The 20,130-nt window shown below is 34.0% G+C and overlaps 2 protein-coding genes across 3 annotated transcripts in view; both read left to right on the forward strand.

Moving 5' to 3' along the window:
- LOC125864743 (acyl-coenzyme A oxidase 4, peroxisomal-like) overlaps positions 1–20,130 on the forward strand; it is a 1,153,105-nt gene that overhangs the window by 169,215 nt on the left and 963,760 nt on the right. The window lies entirely within an intron of this gene.
- LOC125864744 (uncharacterized) lies at positions 6,158–9,582 on the forward strand. The gene is made up of 7 exons (XM_049544812.1): positions 6,158–6,542; positions 6,664–6,838; positions 7,111–7,291; positions 7,370–7,453; positions 7,650–7,757; positions 8,644–8,913; positions 9,249–9,582. Exons 1-7 carry the CDS (start codon positions 6,263–6,265, stop codon positions 9,348–9,350), a joined length of 1,200 nt encoding a protein of 399 aa, XP_049400769.1. The 5' UTR covers positions 6,158–6,262; the 3' UTR covers positions 9,351–9,582.

A 20,130-nucleotide genomic window follows, 5' to 3' on the forward strand; every position in this document is an offset into this window, starting at 1 on the left:
CCCAAAAATACTTTAGATCACAAGTGTTTTAAACACATCTTTCTTTGTTTGAGATAATTACTCAAAACTTATCCCAAAGGCTCTTGAAAACTCTTTCTAAAAAGAACATCTCAAAACCATATTTTTAATATGATCATTGATGACTCGGGATATTCATACTGCTTAAACATTGATGGTATATCTAGAGACCATACTGTTTAAACATTGATGACATACTCGATTTGTCATACTAATCATATTTTAGAAACTCTTTTGCAAAACTCATCTTTTCTTTAAAAGAAATAGTGCTCAAACTGTTCAAAACTCTTTTGGAAATCTCAGTTTCCTCTCATCCTTAAATGTGAAAACATTTATAAACTTCTTTGGGAAATACTTAGCTCCCTAATAACTTTTGAGAAATGAACTCAACTCTTGACTCTTGACTTAACTCGAAACTCTTGACTTAACTGAAAACTCTTGACTTGACTTGAAATTCGATACTCTTTACCCGACTTGAAACTCTTGACCCTTTACTCTTTACTCGACTTGAAACTCTTGAGCCTTAAAATGAAGTTAAAACATTCAATAAGGACTCTTGAACAACTTTAAAGACTTGTTTTGACTCCCTTCTTAAACTTCTAGACTCAACTCTTAACTTCACTTGACTTGGAAACTAACTTTCCTTGAATTGGAATTATGAATTCAATGTGTTTGATCACATGTTATGGACGATTTCTTGACGTTTAAACGTACCTTAGAGTGTTGGAAACAACTAGGAAACATAGGTACAATACCTAGGAACATGCATGAAAAAGTGGGGAATGAATGGGAAAGGTTGGCGTCCTTGGCGCTCTGAGAGGCGCGGGGCGCCAGCCTTCAGACTTCAGAGGAGCCTGCTGTGCGCTCTGAGAGACGTGCCACGCCAAGGGTAAAACCTCAGAACCCTTGTTGAGGTGCGCTGGCTGGCGCGACGCCCCAACCTTTTCCCCCAAAAATCTGACTCTTCTCCTTCATTTTTTTCCAACTTTAAACCTCCTTAACTTCAATGGATCCAGCCCCAAACACTTGGAATCATAAACCCCTCAACATACAATAGATCTCAACTCAAAACACAACCGGAAACAAGTCCCAAATCAACAAGAACTTCAACACAATCACAACCAATAACTTCAACAAATACAACCAACAACTTCAACAAACATAATCAATCCTTTCTCGAAATAAAAAATGGGTTTGGCATGTGGGGGAAAGAACCAACCCAACACTATGAACTCACATACCTTAATAGGGATCACCCCCGACGAAATCCATGATGATCTCCTTACTTGATCTTCCCTTTCTCCTCTTCTTTCTCTCTTATCTCCCAAGCCCTAACTCTCACTCTTTAAAATGGGACAAAACTGATCCAAAAATCAGTCTAACACCTCAATATAACCCAAAGAAATTATTAGGGAAAAGACCAAAATACCCTTAAAATTTCCGGACGGACTTCACTTCCCTGCCAACTGCCCAACTTCCAAAGGGCATAACTCACTCATACGAACTCGGAATCGAGCAAACTCAACGGCGTTGGAAAGATCATTCCAAGGGCTTTCCAAACATAACTGGAACTACTCCTAAATCATCCTGAGATAGGAGTTATTACTGCTCAAAGTTGGCCAAAAACTCACTTTTTTCCATACTTGGCCAAATTTCCAACACTTCAAAATTCTTTCCAAAAATGAAAATTTCCAATTCTAAGCCTCTTCAAATATTTCACATTTCCGGATGTTACAAAATCAAAACAAGAGTATTACTTTTATTTAATGTTATTTTTTAATCATTAAATAACTTTATAAAGTAATTGTTAGAATAGAAATAAGCATATACAATCCTAATAAGAATAGGAATTCTAGTTGGAAAAGGATTCCAATGTAGTGTCTATAAATAGGGTCTCAATGTAATAATATAGATACACAATTCAATAATATATTTTCTCCTATATTTCTCACATGATATCAGAGCAGCGCTCGGCTTACCCAACGTTTGGGGCCCCAAAAATCAAATTGTCCACGCACCAGATGCTAAGCACTGGGTGTGAGGTGGGGTGTTAAGGAATAACAAAAGTCCCACATTGGTGGTTAATCAGATGGGTGGATTCCTTATAGGGCTTAGGCAATCCTCATCCCTTTGATCTAGGTTTTGGGGTGTGAGTTAGGCTTAAGATCTAATTTAACATGGTATCAGAGCAAGTAAGCAAACGTCTCCACAAGTAGCCTCGGTTACTCAGCCTAATGTTCATGTTGCGGGTAATTCTTTTGTTTGTGTTTCACAGTCTAGTACTCTTGGATCATGGGTTATGGACTCAGGCACTTCTGATTATATTTCTGGTAACAAATCATATATGTCTGATATTGTTTATTCACAATCTCTTCCTGCTATTACTTTAGCCAATGGGATCCAAACAAAACCAAAAGGGGTTGGAAAAGCCAAACCGCTCTCTTTTGTCCCTCTAGACTTTGTTCTTTATGTCCTTGGTTCTCCTTTCAATCTAGCATCTGTTAGTCGTTTGACGTGTGCCTTACATTGTTGCATAACTTTTTTCGATGACTCGTTTTCTCATGCAGAACCGCAGTACGGGACAGCTGATTGGCACAAGACATGAATCACAAGGCCTTTACTATCTTACCTCTTCAAATTCCTACACAGCATGCTCCATTATAGATCCTCCATCCTTAATTCACAAACGTTTGGGACATCCGAGTCTATCCAAACTACAGAATATGGTGCCTAGTTTGTCTAGTTTATCCACATTAGATTGTGAGTCATGTCAACTTGGGAGACACATCCGTGCTACATTTTCCCGTAGTACTGAGGGTCGTTCAGAGTCTATTTTTTCATTAGTCCATTCTGATATTTGGGGGCCTAGTAGAGTCAGTTCACCCTTAGGTTTTCGTTATTTTGTTAGTTTCATTGATGATTATTCAAGATGCACTTGGGTTTTCTTAATGAAAGATCGTTCTGAGTTATTTTCTATATTCAAAAGTTTCTTTGTTGAAATACAAAATCAGTTCGGTGTTTCTATTCATACTTTTCATAATGATAATGCCTTAGAATACTTATCCTCTCAGTTTCAGGAATTTATGACTCACCAAGGAATTATTCACCAAACATTTTGTCAGTATACCCCTCAACAGAATGGTGTAGCAGAAAGGAAGAATAGGCATCTCATTGAGACTTCTTGCACTCTCCTCATTGAATCCCATGTTCCGCTGCGTTTTTGGGGTGATGCAGTCCTTGGATCTTGTTATTTAATTAAGAGAATGCCCTCATCTTCTATTCAAAATCAGGTTTCACATTCCATATTATTTCCTCACTTACATATATACTCTATCCCCCCTCATGTCTTTGGGAGCACATGTTTTGTTCATAACTTAGCCCCATGTGAAGATAAATTAGCCCCTTGTGCTCTCAAATATGTCTTTCTTGGTTACTCTCGAGTTCAAAAAGGGTACCGTTTCTATTCACCTGATCTTCGTAGATACCTTATGTCCGCCGATGTCACATTTTCTGAGTACCAACCTTATTATACATCTTCTGATCATTTTGATGTCTCTGAGGTCTTACCCATACCTCAGGTCTTGCTTGTATCGACTTTTGAGGAATCTATAGTTACTTCTACATCTCCGGTGGTAGTGCCACCACTTCTGACTTATCATCGTCNTGCTGGTGGGTTATAGTAGGTGCCATCATGACTTGAGAAATCGGGTTGTGACAATGATCCACTAGAAATGTTAACCCATATTATACATTCTTGATTTACCATCGTCTCTCATCACCCCATTATGCTTTTGTATCATTTTTGTCCTCTATTTCCATTCCTAAGACTACAGCTGATGCACTTTCTCATGGATGTAGGCAGGCTATGATTGATGACATGTCTGCTTTACATACGAATGGTACTTTGGAGCTTGTTTCCCTTCCAACAGGTAAATCTATTGTTGGTTATCGTTGGGTTTATGCAGTCAAAATTAGTCCAGACGGTCAGGTTGATCGGCTTAAGGCTCGTCATGTTGCCAAAGGGTATACTCAGATATTTGGACTCGATTATAATGATACTTTCCCTCCCGTAGCTAAAATAACATTTGTTCATCTTTTTATATCCATGGTTACGGTTCGTCATTGACCTCTTCATCAGTTGGACATTAAAAATGATTTTCTACATGGCCTGGTGATCTTGCAGAAGAAGTCTATATGGAGCAACCACCTGGTTTTGTTGCTTAGGAGGAGTCTAGTAACCTTGTATGCCGATTGCATAAGTCACTCTATGGTCTAAAACAGTCTCCTCGAGCCTGGTTTGAAAAGTTTAGCAAAGTAATTCAGGAGTTCGGCATGACTCATAGTGGAGCTGAATCACTCTGTGTTTTATCGACATTCTACACCAAATCAGTGTATTTATTTGGTTGTTTATGTTGATGATATTGTTATCACTGCAATGATTAATATGGTATCACTAATTTGAATCAACATCTCTTTAAGCATTTTCAAACTAAAGACCTTGACAAACTGAAGTATTTTCTAGGTATTTAGGTTCCTCAGTCTAGATCAGGTATTATTATTTCTCAACGCAAGTATGCCTTAGACATTCTTGAGGAGACATGAATGATGGGATGTAGGCCCATTGAACTGTCCTTGTGTGTACCATTGTTGCATTTTGTTCTTCAAAGAGTTTATTTTCCTCTAGTACCAACTGCTATCTCATGGTGCTCTATGGTTCCACAATGTCTCTGCTTTGATGTATACCCCATTCACCCATTTCACCCATAATGATTCCCTATTCACATCTAGTTGCCATATAAGCTTGCCTACATAAGCCACATTCCAATTCCCTCATCCTTTAATATTCAAACCACCATTTCTCTTTGGGAAGCACATCTTCTCCCAAGATACCAATGGTACTTTCCTTTTTTCCTCAGTTCCATCCCACAAGTAGTCTCTACGTTTCCTATCCACCTCCTTCACAACACTTTGAGGAAGAATGAACATTGATTCCCAAAAATTATGATTTGAAAACAAGATAGCCGGAACCACTTGGAGCCTTCTTGCATAAGAGAGTTGTTTTACATAGACATTTTATATCATGTTTGTTATCTTATCAACTAGTTGGTGACATTCAAGTTTACCCTACCTCTTAGATGTGAGTGGGAGTCCCAAATATCTAATGGAAAAAGATCCTTGTGTAAATCCAGTAATCTCCATGAGTTGGTTATTCACTTGTTTATTCATTCCCGCTAAGAAAAGGCTAGATTTTTTCATGTTGGACACAAGTCCAGTAATTACACTAAAGTGAACTAATGTTTCCATGACTTTGGTAACAGATTTGACATCTCATTTACAGAAGATCATTTGATGATCTACAAAGACAAGGTGGTTCAGACTAAAAGCCTTACACATAGGGTGAAATTTGAAATCTGATAGATAGGTCATGCTCTTGAGCAGCCTTGAGAGGTACTCCACAATTAGTACAAAGATTAGAGGGAGGACATGGTCTCCTTGTCTCAATCCTCCCTTTCCATCGAAGTAACCATAACCTTCTCCATTGATCTTAAAAGTGAACTTTGTTGTTGATACACATACCACTATCCATTTAATGACACTTTCTGAAATCAAAATCTTCTCAGAGCTTCCTCCAAAAATTCCCAGCTCACCATGTCATATGCTTTCATGAGGTCTATCTCCATCAAGCATCTAGGAGTAGTATTTCTGTTATAATGTCTCAACATATCATGAAATATCAAGATATTAAGTACCATTGATCTTCCTTACACAAATATAGCTTGATTCTCAAACTTCAATATTCTTTTATTATAAAATAAAATCTAAAATATTTTTTAATTGTTGCAAATTTATAATTTTTGGTTATTTTGTTTGAACTTTTTCATAAACCCTCCTCTGGCCAGGTAAGATGAAATAATGATTTGAAATCACAACATGAAATCATATGAGAAAAAATTGAAGTTTTATTTAGACAAATAATTTGAATATTAAAATTATATATTTTTGTACACATAAACATAAAAATTACATAAATTGTAAAATATATCAAAACTATTCAAATTGGTGACAAAAGTATCATACATCCGTCAAACTACCTTTCTTGCTGTCTAATAAAATTGAAAGGAATATCATTAGTAACTTTATTGTAAGCCAATCCAAACACTCTTTCATGTATTTTCCCTTTTAAGAAGACTATAGTGTAGTCTACAACTGAACAGTCTCTCTGAGCAACTGATCGTACTGAGCCATGTCTTACATTCCACCACACAAGAGGCACACAAAGGGTTCGCCGTCGCCGGAACCAACTCCCGCACCGGAATCCCTCATACCTGCCTTCAGAAAAAACCTTAATTTCAAGCGAAAGGAAAAGTTTCTGTTTGAGACCCGTTATGCTCATGGTGCATTTAGGAAATGGTTCCCTGTTGGTTTGACTGATGATTCTCACTTTTCATCTCTTGTGAAGCTCCAACCTCTTTCTATCGACCAAAAATCTGATGAAAATCCTCTTCGTTTGGTCCTAATGCAAGGTATTACTACTTTTTTGTTCTTTTGATAATCTAGAGTTTGGTAGATCAGGGTTTCAAACAATGTAAAATCTTTTTTCTCTGTTTTTGAGATCTTAATTCTGTAATATATCTACTTTTTTAGGTTGCCGTGGAGGAACAAATGAGCTTATGGATGAGCCATGGCGTTTGGTGGCTAATAGTGTGATGGAGGACTTACTTTTGTCATTTCAACATGTGAAATGTGAAATGGAGGAATCTAATATGGAAGAATTGAAGCTGAATCTAGTTGCTCGTTTTGGAAGAATTCTGTTTCATGGGTTAGTATTTGTTCATTTCTCATAATCAGTTTTATTCAAATCCATTTTATTATAGTACACAATTTTGTCTTGTAAGGCAAATTAGAACTTACCTAAAACTACAAGTTCTGTAAATCGCTGACTTATTTTACTTTGACATGTAACTCTTTTAACTTTTCTCCTAGATGTTATAATGTTTCTTCTTTTGCAGTGTCTGAAGCAGTACTTTGTTGAGTCGATTAAATCTAGTGTGTGTTTAACATGTAATCCTCCTCAAATTCTCTGTCTTGTAGGATTTCTGCAAAAAGTCAAAAATCCCTGAAAAGTAACCTATTAAGTGAAACTACGTTGAGGCAAATGAAAAAAACTTTCTATACCAATGTTGCTCTTTCATATATGGAATATATACGAAACCTTGCAGTTGAAAAACTTGACTTAGAATGTGTGGAAGAGAAGGAATTATACTACGTCAAGGTAATATTTTCATGTTTCTAACAAGTTTCTTTCTCTTTATGTGTTGGTTCTTTTAGTACTATCCCTTGTGCTTTGTAGCTTTCAGACAACATGCACGCTGATTCAATTGTCACCTGCAAATGTACGGTGGTCAAGGATCAGGAGAAAATTCAGCTCCATAAGGTTAGTCCTCCGTTCCCCGGTTCTTAATGAACTTGTAAGATGCCCAATTAACTGTTTATTTTCCAACTTGCAAAACAACATTAATTGTTGTCATGAACATATTTACCTCCTCTCTCTTACCTATCTTTTTGCATGCTTTACTTCTTGCAGTTTGTCATTCCTTATCAATCTTCTGACGCTACGCCTTTTCTTTTAGATTGAGCTGAACCAAGTACGCAACATGGTTGCAGACATGAGCTGTTTTGGCAAAAGCTTAGACCTGAGGTTGATGTTACATACCAAGAAAATCATGATGGGTTTATCTGTAAGTTACTTCATTTTGGATCAAATATCTTGAAAGTCATAGGTCGTATACTCGTATTTGTAAGTTCCACCCAATATTTGGATTTATATTTTCTGAAACTGGAAACATCTCCATTTAATTACTCTTGGTTGAAATTTCTTGTTTTTTCATGTTTCGTGGATTTGGGGTCGGGTTAGATGTTTGTGAACAGCAAAGTGAATAGCCTATTGGGCTGACCCTATGAACTCCAGTAGGGTTAAGATGCTCAAATACTGTGTGTTATTGGAGTCCTCTTGTTACTGGATTGAGCTAGATATGAATCATTTCTACAATGAAATCCAAAGGAGGGTAAGTAGAAGAGAGAAAAAAAGGAAAAGGATACAGAGGCAAAAAGTAGAAATGAAGATATTCTTCTTATGCATTCAGTGTTAGTGTGGTTACTTAATGAATTTGTTTTGCTTTGGGATCTCAAAGTAGCTACCCTTATCTTAATAAGATTAAGGGCTTCGAAAATCCAACCAAAGGTGAAGTTACACACCAAGTAATCAGACTTCCTTTAGTTGGAAAATGAGGTATCCTTTGATGTTTCTTCAAGTCTAATGCCTTTAAATTGTCCGGTCATATAGTACCAGGGTTGATACTTTTGATATTTACATTGGCAAGTACACGTATTAACAAAACCCATAGATTTTAGAGTACCGGTGAATTTTGTCTGCACTTTTAATGTCCATATTTTACCTCCACTCCAGTGAACAAGGACCTTTTCCTGTGTAACTTATTTTATATTCACTTTAATTTCCATCTTCTCATCATGACTTCTGCACTCTCAACTGAAAGGACACCGGTAGTGTTATCTCTATAGCTTAAGAATGTGTTCTTATATAGATTACTCTCTGCTTTTTTCCAGGATGATGAGATCAATGAAATTAAAAATCTTATTGGTTCTGCCATTTTGGACTCAGAAGTTAAGGGTGGGTTGAGATGGCCCTTTGGCGAGGATTCTTCAGGGAGTCAATATGATGTTACCGGTATCTGGCACACAACTGTAAAATCATATGGAAATTCGTCAATTAGGTTTAAGCTTAGACATGCAGATCGATTTGATTTCAGATCTTCAACTGGTGAGGTTGCACAGGAAGCTAACCTGAAAATGCCTGGGATTTTATCCCAATTGCAGGTAGGTTTTCTTTTCCTGATGAGCAATTATGTATATTTCTGTTGGTAATACATTTGGATCCAGTTCAGTTAATTTTATCACTGGTTCCAATCTGGTTCATTTCTGTCGGAAATTATCCAACTTTTTGTATGTATTCAAAGAATTTACATTAAAAATGTTATAATTCATATTTACAGTAGCTCATGTTAGCGAATGGTTTCATAACTGGCATGTGCTAAGGATATATAAACAAGACCATGCAGTGTCTCTTCATTGTTGAATTGATAAGCCTTTCTGTTTTGCTCCTTCCCTACTGAAATAATTAAGTTAATTATATTTTCGTACCGAAAATGCAGGAGCAAACGATTGATGAAAAGCTGGTGCTTAAAATGCTTGAAGACAACTTGAAGTTAATATGGGATCACTGTTTGTCTGATGGTTCTTCAAGCTGCTCATGATTCATGGTCCTTCACATTTGTTTTGCAGAAACTGCTCGATTCACAAGCTATGTTTGGTTGGTGAAGAAAGTTTACCTTTTGTATTTTGTGCCTGGTGGAATGTATAGATGTAGATAACTGGATTTTTAAACCCAAAACACTGAAGTGTATTTTGCACAATGTATGGAATGAAATGAATCAAGGCCTCTGATGTTAGTGGCATCAGTAAGGAACACTGGATTGTAAATAGTTGTGTTGTGTTAACAATGTAATGGATCGAACTTGTTATTAATGTTCATATTTGATTTTGCATTCTGGAAATGCACTAGGTATTCCTCAAATTGTGTGCTCTTGATTTTTTTGTTCCTGGTAAGAAGTCTTTAAAGACTAATCTTTCATCCTTTCTATGTATGTGATACAATGCTTTAGATAATTAGAAATGTTAAAAAGTAGTTAGTACTGTTCATTAGTCACCAAATCAATGATTACTGTTCACTGTATTAGAGTTTGTTAGAAGCAGTTATTTTGTTAGTTGTAGCATTAGATTCCAATTCAGTTCTATTAATAGAGATGTAATACAATTGTAAATCATTGAATGATATATGATAATTCTTCTCTTCTCTCTTTTACTCTGTTCTTCTTAGCTTCTATCTCGGAATTGCCCTGATATAGCTATCTTCTTCTTCGAGGTTCATCCTCCTAGTTGATATTACCCTTTCGATTACTGATAATTGGATCAATTGGTATCAGAGCTACTCGTCCTCGGCTAAGAAATCATGGTTGCTCGGGACAAAAATCAAGACAGATCTTCAGAGGAAATGGAGGGAAAATTGTCTCAACAATTGCAGAAGTCGATGGAAGGTATGGTGAATATGAATGATAGAAATGTATAGACAGATAAAGAATTAATGGAGATCAAGCAAGCCCTAGGAAAAGCGAAACAGAAGGACAAGGAAATGGATCAGAATAGAGCAGAATCATCTGTGGGTGGAGACAGAGCACAAGGGTTTTGCAATGCAATTGGGGATTTCCAAAATTCTAATGGTAAATTTCTTACCCGATGTTCTAAACTTGATTTTTCTAGATTTTTGGGGTCAGATTTGAGAGCATGGTTATATAAGGTGGATCAGTTTTTTGCCAGGGATGAAGTTCCATATGATCAGAGGGTGAGAGTAGCTTCTATCCATTTGGATGGTGAAGCTATTGCTTGGCATAGATCATACTTGAAGTCTAGGAACTCAGTTATAGACCCTTCTTGGTCTGAGTAGGTGTTGGCTGTTAATGAAAGATTTGGGAAGGAATTTGAAGATTCCATGGAAGCTATTAAAAATCTACAACAAACTGAGGATGTTAGAACATATCAGGTTGAGTTTGATAGTTTATTGAATGGGGTTAATTTGTCAAACGAAAATGCTATCAGCTGTTTCCTGGGAGGGTTAAAACCTGAGCTCAACAAAGCTGTTAGAATGCAAGCACCCAAAACCTTAATGCAAGCCTACAAGTTAGCTAAGTTGCAAGAAGAGGTTTTTGATGCTCAGGCTAAGTCTGGGGAATTAGTAGAACCAGCAGGAATCAGACTGGTCTTCTCCCTACTCCATCTAGGTTTCAAGGTGTACAAAAACCTACGTTTTCTAGCACAATTGTCAAGAAACCTTATGAATCAAATGCTAACAGATTCACTAATGGTAATACTGGTAGAAGGTTATTGATTGTTGCTGAGATGGATGAGAAAAGGGCTAAAAGACTGTGTTTCTTGTGTGATGAGAAGTATATGCCTAGGCATGTTTGTAAATCCAAGAAACAGTTGTATTTGGTTGAAGTTCTGGAAGATGGAGAGGTAATCACGAAGGAAGAAGTGTTAGAAGTGGATGAGTGCATGACAATCTCCTTACAAGCATTTACTGGAAGTGCAGGTTATCAAACAATTAGAGTAACAGGATACTATGAAAAACAATCCTTACAGGTGCTTATTGATACAGGTAGTACTCATAATTTCATTGATGAGTCAATGGCAAGGAAGTTAGGTTGTAAAGCTTTGCCTATACATGAACAATCAATAAGTATGGCTGATGGTAGGAAGGTTCAAACTGTTATGGTGTGTAAGAATTTGAAGTGGTTACTGCAGGTTACAACTTTTTCTTCTGATTTCCTACTACTACCATTAGGGAATGTTGACATAGTATTGGGTGTGCACTGGTTAAAAACTTTAGGTAGGATTTTGTTTGACTTCAGAAATAGAACTATTGAGTTTGTGCACTTGGGAAGAAAACATGTTTTAAGGGGAGCCAGTAGCCAAATCAAGACCACCAAGGCCAAATCCTTGAACAAAAAGAGTGATGAATCAGTTCAGGTCTTCATGCTTACCTTGGTGACAGATGCAACCTCTGTTTGGCAATGCAACAGTATACAAGTAAATCAAGGTACTGATATTTATCCTACCTTAATTGTTTTAATGGAACAGTACAAATGCATCTTTGATATGCCTACTACATTGCCCCCTCGTAGAGGCATCTTTGATCACAAAATACCACTCATTGACTCAGCTACTCATGTTAGCAAAAGGCCTTATAGATATCATGGAATGAAGAAAGATATTATTGAGAAGCTAGTACAAGAAATGCTTGATCAAGGTGTGATACAACCTAGTTCTAGCCCCTATGCTTCACCTGTAGTCCTTGTTGGGAAGAAAGATGGAAGTTGGAGGTTTTGTGTAGACTATAGAGATCTCAATAAACTGACAGTAAAGGACAAGTTTCTTATTCCTATCATTGAGGATTTGTTAGATGAACTAGAAAGAACTGAAGTGTTCTCTAAGATTGATCTTAGAGCTGGTTACCATCAATTAAGGATGAAGGAAGCAGATACCTATAAGACAACTTTTAAAACTCATAAAGGACATTATGAATTTCTGGTTATGTCATTGGTCTTACAAATGCACCTTCTTCATTTCAGAGTCTTATGAATGTTGTATTTAAACCACTCCTTAGGAGGTCAGTACTGGTTTTTTTTTATGATATATTGGTGTACAACAAGGATATGTTAGCTCATGTGAACCATTTACAAGCTGTATTTGATTTGATGAAGCAACATCAGTTGTTTACCAAGGGTTCTAAGTGTGATTTTGGGGTACCTGAGGTAGAGTACCTAGGTCATTTCATTAGTGCTAAAGGGGTAGCTACTGATCCTAAGAAGATTTCTGCAGTACAGGCTTGGACTGTCCCTACAAATATCAAACAACTGAGAGGGTTTCTTGGTTTAGCAGGATATTATAAGAGGTTCATTCTGAATTTTGGATCCATTGCTAAACCTCTCACTGAATTATTGAAGAAGGATAAGTTTGTATGGAATGAGGGTGCTACTACAACTTTTCATGTTCTCAAAGATGCATTAGTGACTGCACTTGTCTTAGCATTACCAGACTATGATAAACCATTCATAATTGAGACTGATACAAGTGGTTCAGGAATTGGTGTTGTCTTGATGTAACAAGGGCATCCAATTGCCTATATCAATAAGTCATTGGCACCTAGACATCAGGTTATGTGTGTGTATGATAGAGAGCTATTAGCCATCATATTTGCAGTTACTAAGTGGTCTCATTACCTATTAAGAAGACATTTCATTGTGAGAACTTATCAAAAGGCACTAAAACACCTCCTGGAACAAAGTATTCATACTGATTTTCAGGTTGTTGTATTTCTAAATTGATGGCCTTTGATTTTACTATTGAGTTCAAGAAAGGGACTGACAATAAGGTTGCTGATGCCTTGTCAAGAAATCAAAGTGCTGAGTTGTTGGCTGTTTCACTCTTAACTCCTAGTGATACACTTTTGGAGAGAATTAGCCTAACATGGATATCTGATGCTAAGTTGCAAGCTGTTATTCTTAAGTTACAAGCAAAGCCTTATAAATTCTATACGTGGATTGGTTCTCAACTAAGGTAGAAAGGCAGGCTAGTTGTAGGGTCTGGTTTGCAGTTATGACAAACCATTATTCAGTTGTGGCATTCAACACCACAAGGTGGTCATGTAAGTATGGATGCAACTATTAAGAGGTTACAATCCCTCTTCTACTGGAAGTCATTAGCAGCTGACATTAGGAATTTTATTCAGAAATGTGATATTTGTCAAAGGCATAAGTATGATACAACAGCTTACCCTGGACTACTTCAACCATTACCTGTTCCTGATGGTGTATGGGTTGATATCAATCTAGATTTCATTGAAGGTCTTCCTAAGTCAAAAGGGAAGGATGTCATTTTAGTAGTGGTGGACAGATTCAGTAAGTCTGATCACTTCATTGCTATTGCACATCCTTACACTACTGAATCTGTAGCTCAGTGTTTTCTGGGCAATGTTTTCAAATTGCATGGTATGCCAGCTTCTATAGATGGTATGCCAGCTTCTATAGTAAGTGACAGAGATCCCATTTTCTTGAGTTCTTTTTGGCAAGAGTTATTTACATTGCAAGGGGTCTTACTACATAAATCTACAGCATACCATCCCCAAACTGATGGTCAAACAGAGGTTCTTAACAGAACCTTGGAGACATATTTGAGATGTTTTTGTTCTGATAGTCCTCACACTTGAGCTACTCAACTACCTCTTGCTGAATGGTGGAACAGTACTACATACCACTCTACCTTAAAATGTACACCTTATGAAGTTCTATATGGTCAAAAACCACCAATACACTTGCCTTACTTGGCTAGTGAGTCTTCTAATGACATGGTTGATAGATCTCTGGTAGCTAGAGAGGTTGTGATAGCACTGCTCAAGCTCCATTTAACTAGAGCACAACAAAACATGAGGGATAAAGCTAACAAACACAGGTCTGATAGGCAAATTATGGAGGGAGATTGGGTTTACTTGAAACACTACAAAAAAATGCTCAATTTATGGGAGTTATTTTGTCAATTCGAGGTAGTTTTTGACCCTCACAATAAGAATTGTGGCGGTTTTTAAAAATGCTACAATTGCCTTTGCCACGAGCATATTTGTGGCGGTTTTAAGAAACCTCCCTAACGACCGTCGCAAATGTGCATTGGAATTTGTGGAGGTTTTTTAAGTCAATTTGTGATAGTTTACAACCTCCATTATATTATTTAAAATTTTTTAAATTATGTTTGTGTGTGTTTAAAATTACTACAATGTGATATGTATATTCCCATAATCTAATTTGTGGAGGTTTGTGACCGCCACAAATTGCAATATTTCTATACAAAAAAAATTACATCAAGCCTTTTTAATAATACATACAAATATTTTCTAAATATTTAATGTAAGTCATATTTCATTATACAAATCTGTAGTAATTATAGGTAATTAGATAAATAAATATTGATACATACATATCCCTGTACACCTTGAACAAGAAGAAAGTTAAAATTTAATTCATTCAAAAAATAAATTCATATGAACCTTTGGACTTAATAACCTATTAGTGAAGTCATACTCATCAATTCAAAGACAATGTAAATATCTTTAAGCTCTCATTCAAAAAAGAGTAAAATGGTGTGGTTTCTTTCAACCCTACCTTGCTACCCATTTAAGTTTGTAGAATAAAATAGTTGTATTTTCTCCTTCCTTAACACATGTAAGATTATATAGATATTAAAATAGACACTAATATTCGATAGAGCAATAATCTGTAAAATATTAGACAAGGTTACATTATTTTGATAAAAAATAAACATACAATTATAGAAAGAAAAAAACACGAATTGAAACTCAATTCTCAAATGAACAAAACAAACTTAATAGGTGTCAATAAGAATCAAACTGATACAAAATTTTATAGAACACTAGTAATTGTTTTTATCTAAACAAAAATAAAAATGAGGCTCATCTACAATTAATTAAAGGTCAGATATAATTTTCTTTATTGTGTAATGAAAACTAAAAAATATATCCTAAAATATATAAAAGCATGGCTACATTAAGCATAATAACTTACAAAATACATATTTGTTTACAAATAAAATTAAACAAAATATACATAAATCTCAATTCTTAAGTGAATTCTAAAGTTCTTGTGACAGAGAATTACCTTTATATTCACAAAAATATCACGAACCAATGCACGTGTTATACAAACTTGTTTGCTTTGAAAATTGTACTTCAAAAAACCTACAAAGATGACAATTAAATAAATCACACAAACAAAAAATATTCAAATTGACAAAAGAATAAAATAAGTAAAAAGCAAAACAAGAAGGGAGATATCATGGTTGAGTTATTATCGTGGAATAGTGAAAGTGGGAAGTGGGGGAGAGATTTGGGAGTTTACTTTGTGGTGGGAAGGGGGGAGTTTGTATTTGATTTTATTTTAAATTTGTTTGGGGGGAATTAATTTAGTCCTTAGAAATTTTTAATTTTGGGGGGAAAAGATAAGCCTTTTATTTGGTTTTTGGTTGGCTTATGTTAAAAATATTTCCGTTAATTTCATATTTTGATTAAATTTTAAAAATAAAGATAATTGTTAGAAATTAATATAAAGTAGTAATATATAAAATAAAACACTAAATGAAGTTGAATAGACAAATAATATTTTGATAGTAACTTAAGATATATAATAAAATAGATATAATGTATAGGGTCATAAATTTACCATCTTATTAAATTGAAGAAAGATAATGACGTGTCTATGAGTTAAATTTCATTGCTATTTGTTATAAATTATAAAATATGAGTATTTATGCTATATCAAAAATAAAAGNTTGATTAAATTTTAAAAATAAAGATAATTGTTAGAAAATATAAAGTAGTAATATATAAAATAAAACACTAAATGAAGTTGAATAGACAAATCATATTTTGATAGTAACTTAAGATATATAATAAAATAGATATAATGTATAGGGTCATAAATTTACCATCTTATTAAATTGAAGAAAAATAATGACGTGTCTATGAGTTAAATTTCATTGCTATTTGTCATAAATTATAAAATATGAGTATTTATGCTATATCAAAAATAAAAGATATATAAAAAATATATTATTTCTAAAATTAACCAATTTATAAATTTATGGGGGTTAATAATTGCAACGAATAATATAAAATTGCGGCAGTTTTCAAACCTCCTCAATAAAATTGTCAAAACAAGATTTATTTAGTAGGGGTTAGAATAAACGTCACAAAATAAATTAATAGCAGAGGTTTTTAAAACTTCCACAAATAAATTGCTACAAATTGAGCATTTTTTTTGTAGTGTCGTTTTCTTATTTATAACAAAAATAACCAACTTAATATTTTAGTTTCAAGTTCAATAGACATGAGGAATTATTATAATAGAGTACCAAAAAAAAAGTTCGACTTCTCTAAGTCAACCAAATAAAGAAACAACGGTAGATCAATTAGAGATGTTGTCACATTCTTCTCAAAAACAAAGCATTGATTTAAATACTCTAAAAATGACTTGCGAAATCGAATGGATGATGAGTTTTTAGATGGTTGTATAGTGCCTTAGCTTATGTAGAAAAGAAAGTATCTCGTACTATTTCTAATGAGTCTATTATAAAAACGTTTCAGGATATGAAAACTCGTCGAGTACAATTGTAATAATATATTTAAATTATGTGTTCAATAGTAGTTTATTTTCTTTATGTTAGTTTTGAATTATACACTTGTAATTCTATTAAAATTATTCCTATATTTAATTAAATATTGCTTAACTTGATTATTTGTTTTGGTAATTTAAATCGTTTTTTTTTTTAAATTACTATTAAAAGTTTGGACACCCTTCATTAAATTCCTAGCTACGCCACTGTAGCCAACAAAGGGTAAAGGTCACAACCCATTTGGAAAGAAGACAACCTTTCAGAAAGAAGACAATCTTTCAGAAAGCTCACAACACTTTGGAAAAGGTACAACTTTTCAAACGGTCACAACCCTTTAGAAAGGACACAACCTTTCATAAAGGTCACAACCCTTCGGCGTAGTCACAACTCTTCAGGAGAGTCACAACCCTTCATTTCCTGTTCACACCTTTAAAACCCAACATATATTGCATCCATTTTTATATACTTCAAATAATCCTATACCAAGTGTTATTGAAACGGTCAATTAGTTGATTCTTTCATGTTCATATTTCAAAATATATTTATTTAGAAGAAATTAATATAAAGAAGGGCAAATTTATTGAATCATAATTAATTTATATTTATTTTTATAGGTTTAAAGAATGATTATAAGAAATTAAAATAAGGGAGGTACGTATAGTATCCTAAACTATAGGGGAGATGAGTGTCATATAGTGAAACTTAAAGGGAGGTCTTCGAAATTATCCCATTAAAACTTATTTTCTTTAAATTTGAGATGTATTACCGGTAATTTTTGAATTAAACAAAGTGTGATGTTTTTAGATTTTATATTGATTTTTGAGGTTAATTATTAAGAGTTGGTTAAGTTTGAACGAGTACATCAGTGGAAAATTATTGTTAGACTAACAAAATAACTATAGTGTATTTAATATTAATAGTACATATATTTGTCAATTCCTAGTAAACATCTATTGATTTATTAAAACCTTTTTAAAACTCCAAGAAAATAATATTGAAATCATATTCATGTGATGAAAAAATCGGAAAAACTGAACCGATCAAGTGGATATACTTGGTTGGTCGTTTGATTTATTTTTGTATTTTTTTTATTTTGTATCTCGTGCAACTGACATAAGTCATATATATGGAGCTTCTTTTTACGTAAATATTTCATAAATAGAATATATTATAAGAAGTCGTGTGGCTGATCAAGAAATTGAGTGGAAAATCTTGCTTTAAATTTAACTGAGTTATTAGTCCAATTAGGTATCTAAATTAAGATTATAATCTGAATAACATATTCATATATAATGTGAGAATAAGTTATCCAGCTTATAATTCTATAATTCTGAGATATTCCAATTTTCAATAAAATGACCTCTAAGAAGTGATCTTAAATTTTTTTGAACGGGTTAACAATTTTTTAAAATAATGATCTCAACTTTGAAAAATCTGCTAGGCAAAACTTATATTGTGTTATAATGTGTGCATGAGTTAATTTTTGTTTATGAAGATGATAAAATTCAATTGTATTTTTTCAATAATTACTTAACAAGATAGTATTATTAGTTTAAAAGGTTTAAAATACTATTTTGTAGATTATAAGACGACTTTTTATAAAATGGTAGAAAAAATTGTGCGTGATTGATTAATACAAATATTTTTATTACCAACACAAAAGAACTTATGACATATTTAACACGATAAATAGAATAAATAATATCAAATCTTGTCCATCTATCATAACTTAGGAATAATTGAACAACATATGCAGCTTTTACACAAAACTTTTAATCAAATTAAGCAGATTCACAAAAGCAATTTATTTTCATTGATATCAATTGCAAGTTTGCAACACAGTTGGATATCCAATAATTAGTTGATTGAAGCTTTGGTAAAATTACTCAAAAGGGCAAGCGATCTTTCAACCAAAATATTAATAATTAGGGTCACGACTCATAAGTCATTTGGTTTACTTTGGTTTGAATATAAACTAAAATAAGTGATGTTAATTCAAACAGAAAAAATCAAAATTTACTATTAAGATGTTTAGCTTCGAAGATATACACAACCAAAGTATATATATAATCTATACTTTGACCACATTGGTAAACTAGAAAGTTTTTCTAGTTCCATAAAAGAAGTGAGGTAAAAAGAAAGGACAAATTATCTATCTACACATCCTTATTAACCATATTTTTTATTATTCTCTACGATTTTAAAATATTACATAAATTCATTTTTTTTCTCTCCAAAACTCCACTCATTCGGATACATAACTTCTCAACTCTCAAATACACGTTTCTCTCTTTCTATTTTCACTCCCTCAATCTGAGCAGTTACATCCTTTATTACAATTTTGAATTTCAATTTTTTCACTCTCTCCAGTCAATCGATTTCAACTTTCTCAATATGTAGTTTTTCTTCTTCTCGAACTTACAGTTCATCGGTTTTTGTTCTAATTGTTTATTTTATTTTTCATCTTCAAAGTTCTGATACACATTGCTGATGCTCCTTCTTTTAGTATTAACCTGATATTGATTACCCATTTAGTCGAAGAAGGATGCATCTTTGACTTCAAAATCAACTGTGGAAAAATGCCCAAAAAAAGGGGAAAAGATCGAGTTGTTGGTGGTTCCGGTAAGGACTTTGAGTCGAGATTTATGGATGACGTCATTGTTGAAAGTGAATTTTTTTTTTTGCGGGAGTTGATATAGAGCAAAATAGAAAGTGTAGAAAGATTTTTTTTCATCATTATTTTTATTTTAGCACATTAGATTGTTGAATTTTAAAAAAATATTTTATTGTTCATCTTTTGTTGATACATATGGGTTCAGATTTTTAATGTATCTAGTTGTTATTTTTTTCCTTAAATTAATGTATAATGTCTTCCTTTCAACATTATGATACATTACAATTTCATCAAGCACAATGTATCGTGTTCATATATTAGTTTTGATACATAACTTTAATTTATTGAATGTCACGACCCAACCCACCGGGTCGTGCGGGCACCCACTCTAACGCCCACGTAGGAGAACCCTCATATCCCAATAGTTAAAACATGCGGAAATTAACGAAAAAAATCGGAGATAAGTGAAATCATAGTGTTTTATAAATGAAAACTTTCTTAAACAATTTCGGGTTAAGACTTGCAAAGTAATTAACACCCCCAAGGATCTAGTCTAATAGGTACAAGAGCTACTAAGAGTACAACGGGACATAATAATGAACAAACACAGCACCATGCGGAAGGAA

This window comes from Solanum stenotomum, chromosome 5, assembly GCF_019186545.1.
Source record: "Solanum stenotomum isolate F172 chromosome 5, ASM1918654v1, whole genome shotgun sequence".
Taxonomy (NCBI): Eukaryota; Viridiplantae; Streptophyta; class Magnoliopsida; order Solanales; family Solanaceae; genus Solanum; species Solanum stenotomum.

Bases quoted from the DNA above. Each gene is read 5' to 3' on its own strand.
- LOC125864744 (XM_049544812.1), top strand. From the start codon at position 6,263: ATGTCTTACATTCCACCACACAAGAGGCACACAAAGGGTTCGCCGTCG. The intron at 7,454-7,649 runs GTTAGTCCTCCG...CTTTTCTTTTAG, and splicing joins AGAAAATTCAGCTCCATAAG to ATTGAGCTGAACCAAGTACG. The intron at 8,914-9,248 runs GTAGGTTTTCTT...CCGAAAATGCAG, and splicing joins GGATTTTATCCCAATTGCAG to GAGCAAACGATTGATGAAAA.